This window comes from Mastomys coucha, unplaced genomic scaffold, assembly GCF_008632895.1.
Source record: "Mastomys coucha isolate ucsf_1 unplaced genomic scaffold, UCSF_Mcou_1 pScaffold11, whole genome shotgun sequence".
Classification (NCBI taxonomy): Eukaryota; Metazoa; Chordata; class Mammalia; order Rodentia; family Muridae; genus Mastomys; species Mastomys coucha.
Window position 1 is genome coordinate 12,250,962 of NW_022196893.1, and position 9,989 is coordinate 12,260,950.

At 46.4% G+C, this 9,989-nt stretch overlaps 1 protein-coding gene across 1 annotated transcript in view; it reads left to right on the plus strand.

Annotated features, from left to right (window-relative positions):
• The first annotated feature begins 2,470 nt into the window (after window positions 1-2,470).
• The window catches only part of Rbx1 (ring-box 1), a 10,996-nt gene continuing 3,477 nt past the window's right edge, over window positions 2,471-9,989 (plus strand). The window contains exons 1-3 of the mRNA XM_031350101.1: window positions 2,471-2,660; window positions 4,344-4,422; window positions 7,065-7,135. Of these exons, the coding sequence (XP_031205961.1) occupies window positions 2,583-2,660; window positions 4,344-4,422; window positions 7,065-7,135 (228 nt within the window). The 5' untranslated portion in view covers window positions 2,471-2,582. The remainder of the gene's footprint in view (window positions 2,661-4,343; window positions 4,423-7,064; window positions 7,136-9,989) is intronic.

Sequence of the window (9,989 nt, forward strand, 5' to 3'; positions counted from 1 at the left end):
ACTCAGAAATCCGCCTGCCTCTGCCTCCCAAGTGCTGGGATCAAAGGCGTGTGCCACCACTGCCCAGCTCGAGCCTGGTTAAAGGCTGTATTGTAGGAAAGCCTACCTTTTTTGTCAACACTGGACCATTCTGAGTGCCTCTAAGCACCATCCCTGGCAGAGGAAGAGGTAAAGCTGTTTTTCTCTTTTTAAGATCCTGTTTTTACCATATGTGTATGAAGTTTGGCATGCATGTATGTGTGTGTGCCATGTGGCCAGCTGTATGTGCCACCTTCGTGCCCACAGAGGCCAGAGGAGGGCATTGGATTCCCTGAAATGGCATGACAGATAGTTGTAAGCCATCGCAGGGGTGCTGGGAGCCAAACCTAGTCTTCTGCAAAAGCAGCGAGAGCTCTTGACCACTGACTGAGCCACCTGTCCAGCCCCGCCTGGTTCCATGTTTTGCACCTATTTGTTGCAGTGCTGGAGATATGATGCAGAGGCCTTGTGTGCCCTACAACAGAGTTATATCGCCAGAATTTTTATAGCATATTTTTAATATATATTTGCTGTGTTTAGATCTACAAATACTATCGAGTTGAGCTGGCTTATGATATTCAGCACAGTTGCAATGTGTGCAGGTTTGGAAAGCAGGAGAAGTAAGCTAATCATATAGCCTAGGGATGCAACACGCTGCCTCATCTAGGTTTGCGTAGGTACTTTATAAAATGTTCACACAATAATGCAATTGCCCAATGCCTGTACTCAAGTGTATGTGTATTAATCAGGCTATTGCTGCCTCCTCCCTCAGTCTCATCACCTTGTTTTCCTGCCTCCTCCCCTCAGTCTCATCGCCTTGTTTTCAATAATGTGTATGGCTACCTGAGGCACCCTGATAGAATTGTTGATCTGTGTTTTATTTCCTTACTGAGAGTTGACTTCACTGTGGCATTCCTGTTTAAAACAGGACCCAGTGTAGCTCAGTACGGTGGTGGCTCACCTCCCTCTATCCCTAGCACATGGGAGGTAGAGGGAACAGAATTGCTCAGATTTCAAGACCAGCCTGGGCTACAGAGTGAAGCCCTGTCTCAATAACAATAATAATCATAGTAGTAAACCAAGAACTAAAAGACCAAGTAACATACTCAGGATAGTTGAAGAATGGATAAATATGTCCCCAGTATCTTAATTAGCTATGGGTTTCTAGCATCCCTTCGGGGGTCTGTTGACACATAAAATCAATGAGTTTTAGTCTGGGAGGTAGAACTTGGGCAAACACACACATACTGCAGGGCTCTCACAAGTCCTGTGCAAGTTAAGACTGTGGTGTCGTTTCAGGATGTATTGCCCTGCTCGGCAACGGCATCAACAACACACAGAATTACTCGCCAGTATCTCTTTTAAGAAGTATTTCAGGGGCTGGCGAGATGGCTCAGCAGATAAGAGCTCTGACTGCTCTTCCGAAGGTCCTGAGTTCGGATCCCAGCAACCACATGGTGGCTCACAATGAGATCGGACGCCCTCTACTGGTGCGTCTGAAGACAGCTACAATGAATTACGCAGGAGCAAGTGGGCCTGGAGGGAGCAAAAAAAAAAAGTATTTCAGCTGGGTGATGGTGGCGCACGCCTTTAATCCCAGCACTTGGGAGGCAGAAGCAGGCGGATTTCTGAGTTCGAGGCCAGGTCAGCCAGGGCTACACAGAGAAACCCTGTCTCCAAAAAAAAAAAAAAAAAAAAAAAAAAGTACATGCTCAATGGTAATGGTAATGACTGGTAAGAAAATCATAATGCGTCACCCAAATTCAAGTTCAGCCACTACAAATGTACTAATTTAACCGTAGCAAAACTCAGATAGGAAATGAGGTGAAAGGAGGAACATTTAGGGCTGGCTGGCTGGTTATGGGAGTTAGTATGGCATCTCCCAGGCTCCTACGCGTTCCTCATCACCTTTCTGGTGAGAAGGCAGGCAGAGCTGCAGAATGCCTGCTCTGTTTGTTCCTGGACAGGACATTCAGGCCTCTTCTCTCCCTATCAAATAATTTCCCAAACTGGGCAGATGGTGCCCAGGCCTTGGAAAGGAAGCCTCGGCCACAGGCCTCCAGGGAGACTGCCACACCAACTGGTTCCGAAGCCAGCCACGGTCAGCAGAAGGCCGGTTTGGAGTTTCGGGTTTCCACAGACCAGCCCATGCCCCTTGCACCGAGGACTCGGGGGCAGCGCTGTGGGTCTGGACTAGGTATAAGTCCTGGGCAGAAGAAGGAAGCAGCCGCCGCCCTAAATGAAGGAGTCAGGCCACAGGGCTTCCCAGAATGCGAGGAGCATTGAGACCTCACGGACATTCTCACCGGTTGGCTCCCTGCTCTCGGCCCCGCCCGGCCCCGCCCGACCCCGCCTCAATCAATCCAGCCTCCTCCCCAGCTGAGTGCGAAGGGGAATCTCCGCCTGCGCCTTTAAGGGGCGGGGCCGCAGCCTCCGCCCCTTCTGCCCTCTCACGCCAATAAGGGGAGGGTTGCGGGAGGAGGAGCCTGGCGTGCGGGGAAGGCGGCGGAAAGTGAGCCGATGCGCAGGCGCAGTGGTCGCAGGACGGACAGTGTGTTTCCAAAATGGCGGCAGCGATGGATGTGGATACCCCCAGCGGCACAAACAGCGGCGCCGGCAAGAAGCGCTTTGAAGTTAAAAAGGTTGGGCTCGCCAGCGCCTTCCTCAAGGAAGCTAGCGAGGCGCGGATATGGCTGGCAGGCCCGAGGAGGAGCTAGGCGCGGGGAAAAGGGTTTCACATCAGGGCGTTCCTGGGACCGGGTACCACGAAAGGAAGCCGGGGGGCGGGCCTGGGGTTGATCGGCATGATGGTGGCCCATTGTCTGAGGCCATATTAGTTTCGCTGCTGCGGGGCCAATCGCAGAGCTGCTTACTGAGATACGCGAGGTTGACTTCGATGTGGGAGCCAAGCGCTTGAGCTGTCATTGAAGGGACTGAGAGGTGGGGGAAGGACAGGGTGGGGTGGGTGGGATGGAGACTGGTGAAGAAATTGCGGCGGGTGGAGGATGGGGCAGTGCGGAGAAACCCGGGAACGAGCAATGACACCGCAGAGGAGCTCTGCCGGTGTTCTTGCTCCGCCCCTTCCTGGATCCTAGAATCTCTTGACTCCCAGAGACCTGGTTTGGGCCCTCGGTTGTATGGCGGCCTCCGATGGCCCCTAAACCCACAGTCAAGTGTGTAAAGCTTGGTACTTCCGAGACGTCTACTAGTTGTCACCTAGCTTCTCCAGTGGTTCTCTAATGTCCGTGTACACTTCTAACACAAAATGGTAATTAAAAAGCCTGGTGGGCTTTGTTTTAAAAGCAAGCCCAGAACTTGGGCCATTTAAGAAGGTGGAGTACTAATTGCTAATGACCTGGGAACAGAAAAACAAAACTCAGAAACATCCTTTTGTAAGCGATTCCCCTTCATAGTTTGCTAGCACTTCAAGAGAAAAGTGTCAGTTCCTACCTAAGATTACTTAAATCTGCTCAAAATGAAGATATTGAAGTGGGAAAAGTGTTTTCTTTTTATGTATTATTTTTGGAACGTGTCCATGAGAACACCCCCTCACCCCCACCCCCTTTTTTTGTCATCTCATTGTAGCCACTGCTGCTCAGTTACAGCCCGCAGCCATGTTGAAGAATAATAGAAGTAATGTAGGATTTACTAAACTCTTATGCTTGAATTTGAAAAGTCAAACCAAAGTAGTTCTTGAAAGGCGTGCCCTGTCTAACGTAAGAAGTCTTAGATCCACTTAGGAGAACTAACAAAGTAATAGTTTGGACATATGAACGTTGAGAACCTCTGTTTGCCTGGTAAGAGGAAAAGAAAATGTAGTGGATTCTACTTTGCTTGCAGAGCTCCTGTAAGGTTTAAGTGGTGACCTCGTTCTGTGTACTGGCACTGGGTAGGTACCTTGCTATCCAGCTTATCCCGTGATTATCCACTTAGTGATCCATTTCTTATCTCAGTTCAGTCTGTTCTCGTCCCTGCCTCTGAGTCTAGAACTGCGTAGAGAGCAAATGCTTATGCAGACTTGGGAAAGCTGGACAGTGGTTCAAGGTTTTCACGTCGGTTTGGCTAGCTAGATTATTTTACATTATAGACAAAAAAAAATTAAAGGTACCCATGTTCATATACTCCCATCTTTCAAGGAATGAGGAAGTGTACACATGGTCTGCTGTTGCTATCCTCTGATGTAGTACAAATAGCATAATCCAAGAACATTCTTTTTTTGGTAGGCCCTGTGGCCAGGGAGTTGGTAACTGAAGCTGAAAGCTGAAATCCTAATGAGCCTGTTACATTACAAGGAAAATGCATTGTTTCCCCTCTTCTCCTTGCAGTGGAATGCAGTAGCCCTCTGGGCCTGGGATATTGTGGTTGATAACTGTGCCATCTGCAGGAACCACATTATGGATCTTTGTAAGTAACTTGGGAGAAGTTTAGAAGGTTACAGAAATGGTGGTCATCCTGGTGTGCCCAATTGTCTTCTTTACTAGTGAATACAGAGCAGACACTAGTGTATCTCATCCATTCGTGTGTTTGAAGTAGATTGTTTTGTGGTTGTTTTTGGAGACGGGGTTGTTCTGTGTAGCCCTAGCTCTACTGGAACTCACTATGTAGACCAGGCTGGCCTTGAACTGGCCTCTGCCTCCTGAGTTAAACTGTTTCTTAAAACAATATCTTGGAGGCATACCTCACTTTCAGAATGAATTACTTATTATAAACCAGTCAAGATCCCATTTAGAATGAGGTATAGATAGAGTTTTTCCATCTTAGACAGCTGTAAAGGCAAAATAGTGAAAGAAAATGACCTTTGAAGGTAGATACAGTGGTACAAGGCTGTAATCCCAGCCTTTGGGAAGTAGTGGAAGGAGTATTGTGGCAAATTACAGGCCCAGCTGGGCTAAGGTTTGGACTACAATACTTTTATCTAGGCTAGTTTTTGTTGGGCAAGATTACAATCACAGATTGGAGAGATGGTTCAGGAGTTAAGAGCATTGGCTGCCCTTCCAGAGGACCCAGGTTCAGTTTCCAGCACCACGTTCAGGCTTACTATGCATCTGTCACTTCAGTCCCAAGGGATTCAGTGTCCTCTTCTGACTTCCAAGGCACCAGACACACTCCAGTGTAGGGAAAAAAATATTTATTTATATTAAATAAATAAGTGAATACATTATCAAGTAAATTTGAGGCCAGCCCTATATATACTCAAGTTTTACAGTTTCAGGTTCAAACAGCGTAGTGTCCATGGATGTGTGTTTTTGTGCATGCCTGTCATAAACGTGTATATGCACACCCACTCCACATTTATATGTGCACCCATGGGCTATCAGCAGGTCTCTCAGATGCTCCCAGGACTTAACTGTAATATCCCCTTTCTGTCATTTGATCGTGGTTTTCAGTTATTTCTACATTATTTACTACCCTGACATGTTGTCTGGTACATAATAAAATTGAGCTGGATGAATAACAAAGCCAACCAATGGAACAGTCTGATCGCTGAGCTCGGGAAGCATGAATTTGGTCCTGTGTGAAGAAGCACTGTGGCATTTGCTGGTAGTCCATGGTACCTCAGAGTTTCTTGAACTTTGACCTTTTCATTGTGCTACAGTGAGAACAGATCAGGAGCTGCCATGTTTAATATAAATAGGGTGGAGTCTCTAATGTATGTGTGCCAGTCTCTGTCCCTTGTGTTTTCATAAGTTGTACCCAGAGAACATCCTCCTTCCTTGGAGCTTTCATCCCAAAGTAGTGGAAGATGCTACACTGCTCAGGGTCCCCCTTACCCCCTCCTTAACACTTCCTGTCTCGTGTGGGAGGCAGCATAGCTGTGGTGTGTTTTCCCACTAGATACTTTGTGTCATAATATCATACGATTTGTTTGAGAATGTGGTGGTGGGTTTTTTGTTTGTTTATTTAGTTAGTTTTTTGGGGGGGCTGTTTGGTTGGTTGGTTGGGGTTTTTTTTGTTTTTTTTTGTTTGTTTGTTTGTTTGATTGGTTGGTTGGTTGGTTTTTCGAGACAGGGTTTCTCTGTGTAGCCCTGGCTGTCCTGGAACTCACTCTGTAGACCAGGCTGGCCTCGAACTCAGAAATCTGCCTGCCTCTGCCTCCCAAGTGCTGGGATTAAAGGTTAATGGCATTCGCCACCACTGCCCAGCTTGGTTTGTTTGGTTTGGTTTGGTTTGAGATGGTCTTATAGCTAGGCCGGCCTAGAACTCTATGTTGTCCAGACTGACTACAAAGTCATGATTCTCCTGCCTCTGCTTCCCTCATAATATGTTCAAAATGTCACGCGACGTAAAACGTTGAACTTCTATAACAAATACTTGGGGTGGAGAAGATGGCTCAGCAGTTAAAAGCACTGGCTGCTTTTCCAGAGGTCCTGAGTTCAATTCCCAGCAACCGTCTGTAATGGGATCTGATACCCTCAGAGCAACAGTGTACTCATATACATTAAATAAATAAATAATTCTTAAAAAAACAAAAAAAAAAACTTGTGGCAGATCTGAGTATAATGGTTTACACTTGGAGTCTCAGTGCCTAGGAGGTGGAGGCAGTCATCCCTGGATAGGTAGCAACACAGACAAAGCAGTCCTGCTGCTGAGGTGGCTCCCTCTGCCCCCAGCTCTAAAGTGCTGGAAAACAGATCTTGATTTGGGTACTTGAGTTTGGGGTGGGCATTGTCTTGGTTTTGTTTGAGACAAGGTCTCACTGTACAGTCCAGACTGACCTGGAAGTCTTTCCAAAACTTGCTTTTCAGAAGGGACTTAATCTGGTTGCCGTTTTCACAAACACTTTGTAAGTTCATTGCCAATTTTCCTGCTCTGCACATCTTGAAAATTGAAAACTATTAGGGGGAGCCCTAGCTAGCCTGAGACTCACAGAGATTCTCCTGCCTCTGCCTCCTAAATGCTGGGGTTACAGATTTGGCCCACTACACAGCAGTCTTCATCTTTTCCACTTGAAACAGCTAATGACCAGTTAACCCCTTGAGGGTGTGGCTGGCCAACTTGAAAGCTGCTGCCCCCAGGTGAGTGATGTTTCACCCTTGTTCCCACAGGTATCGAATGTCAGGCCAACCAGGCGTCAGCTACTTCGGAAGAATGCACGGTTGCATGGGGAGTCTGTAACGTAAGGAGCTGTCTTTACCTAGAAGTGGCTGTGTGCTCATGCTTTGGTGCTTTGCCCATGTTGAGAATTATTAAGGGGAAACGAGTAGCTATCTTTCTCCCAAAGGTGCACAGACAGTAAAAGCCGATTCAGATCCTCACAGTTGTTACCTTTAACTGGATAAACAGGAGTCATTAAAAGAAAGACTAGTTTGTCTTAATTACTAAGTGGGCCTTTTCTAAGCAATGTTTGCAGTATTCAGCCACCCTTAGGGGGTTGTCTTCAAGGCCTGAAACAGTGTTGAGAGTGCCAGCACCTTCTCAACAGACCATCTAAGGCAATGTCTATGGGAAGAGGTTTGGTAAATAAGTTGAATATTAAGTTCTCAGTTCTCTGTGTGGGTATTTTTTGTTTTGTTTTGTTTTGTTTTTGTTTTTGTTTTTTCAAGACGGGGTTTCTCTGTGTAGCCCTGCTGTCCTGGAACTCACTCTGTAGACCAGGCTGGCCTCAAACTCAGAAATCTGCCTACTTCTGCTTCCCAAGTGCTGGGATTAAAGGCATGCACCACCACTGTCTAGTTCTCTGTGTGTTTTAAGTTAGATTTGGTACAGGGTTGGTTCGTGGTTGGGAGGGGGTTGGTCCTGCCAGAAATATTTAGCATTGTTGAACTGAATGTATAGCATTATAGGGTATGACAGCTATGGAGGTGAGGCAACAAATATATTATTTCTAGCAAGTTAAAAATCCATCTATAGGGCTGGCGAGATGGCTCAGTGGCTAAGAGCACTGACTGCTCTTTCCGAAGGTCCTGAGTTTGGATCCCAGCAACCACATGGTGGCTCACAACCACCCTTAATGAGATTGGACGCCCTCTTCTGGTGCGTCTGAAGACGGCTACAGTGAAGCAGGGCAGGGCTGGAGAGAGCAGGGCCGGCAGAGGTCCTGAGTTCAATTCCCAGCAGCCACACACATCATGGCTCATGGCCATCTGTACAGCTACAGTGTACTCATATACATAAAATAAATAAAATAAATCTTAAAAAAAAGAAAAGAGATAGAAAAACAAACAAACAAAAAAAATCCACCTATAGAGTAATTATAGTCTTAGTTACATGAGCTGAAATTGCCCTGACTAGTCAGAACCAGGATGCACAGCTTCCATCTTGACACAAGGAGTCACAGGTTCTGGGGTAAGCCATTTGTCGCCACTTGCTAGTAAGAACAATTAATATCTCTAATCCTGGGTTCCCTCAGGTAAAAGATGGCTAATAGTGAAAGTATAAACAGGATTAAATGATTTAACACTTTAAGACTATTTAAAGGCCCAGTGAGATGGCTCAGTGGATAAAGGGCCTTGCTGCGAAGCCTTAGGTCCTGAGCTTGGTAAAAGAAGAGAACTGGCCGGGCAGTGGTGGCGCATGCCTTTAATCCCAGCACCCGGGAGGCAGAGGCAGGCGGATTTCTGAGTTCGAGGACAGCCTGGTCTACAGAGTGAGTTCCAGGACAGCCAGGGCTACACAGAGAAACCCTGTCTCAAAAAAAAAAAAAAAGAGGTACCTAGAGTGGCCCCCACAACATAACAGATATGTTAAGAGAGCTAAATGAGTAAAGTGAGTAAGTTTCTTAAATTTTTGAAAAAAATGATGGAAGAAAAGCTAAATGGGCTGGAGAGATGGCTCAGCAGTTAAGAGCACTGACTGCTCTTCCAGAAGACCTGGGTTCAATTCCCAGCACCACATGGCAGCTCACAATCATCTGTAACTCCCAAGATCTGACACACTCACACAGACATACATGCAGGCAAAATACCAGTGCATTGTAAAATAAAAATAACTATTTGAAAGAAAAAAAGAGCCGGGCGGTGGTGGCGCACGCCTTTAATCCTAGCACTTGGGAGGCAGAGGCAGGCGGATTTCCGAGTTCGAGGCCAGCCTGGTCTACAGAGTGAGTACCGGGACAGCCGGGGCTACAGAGAGAAACCCTGTCTCAAAAAAACCAAAAAAAGAAAAAAAAAGAAAAAAAGAAAGCTAAATGAGGAGTATTCCATGGCCCTTCCTAGTGCCCAGTGCTTCCCTCGTGGTCTTGTGGCTGCTTTCCTGCCCATTCTTCTCCATCAAACCCTTTGGCCACTTCACAACCCACATAAGCCAATGGATGATGTTAAACATTGATGGAGATAGAGGAAATACACCAAGTGCTTTGCCCTCCCTACTTTGACACTATAGGTAACATGGCTCTGTATGAAGGTAAAGGTGTGAACCTGCTGAGGCGCTTCATTGGGCAAAGGCGCTTAGTGTGGAGCCTGACAACCAGAGTCTCTGGAGGCCCCACTGTAGAAGAGGGGCGCCCTTGAGTTCCCACTAATAAATAGAACAAGTTTTTTTATTTCTTTAGACATTCACTTTGTAGCTTTACCTGGCCTGGAACTTGCAGAGATCTGCCTCCGTCTTCCTCCAGGTCCTAGGATTAAAGGTGGATGCCACATCCTGGCTTTTATCTAAATTTAAGATTTCTTTTTTTTTTTTTTTTTTTTTTTTTTTTGCTTTTTCGAGACAGGGTTTCTCTGTGTAGCCGTGGCTGTCCTAGAACTCACTCTGTAGACCAGGCAGGCCTCAAACTCAGAAATCCACCTGCCTCTGAACCCAAGTGCTGGGATTAAAGGCCTGCACCACCACTGCCCGGCAAATTTAAGAATTTTTGAACCAGGTATGGTAATATATGCCTAATCCCAGCTTTGTGGGGGCAGAAGTGTATGGATTCCCAAGTTCAAGGCCAACCTGGTCTACAGAGCAAATTCCAGGTCAGCCATAGATACACAAAGAAACCCTGTCTTGAAAAAGTTTTCTTTTTTTTCTTCTTCTTTTTTTTTTTTTAA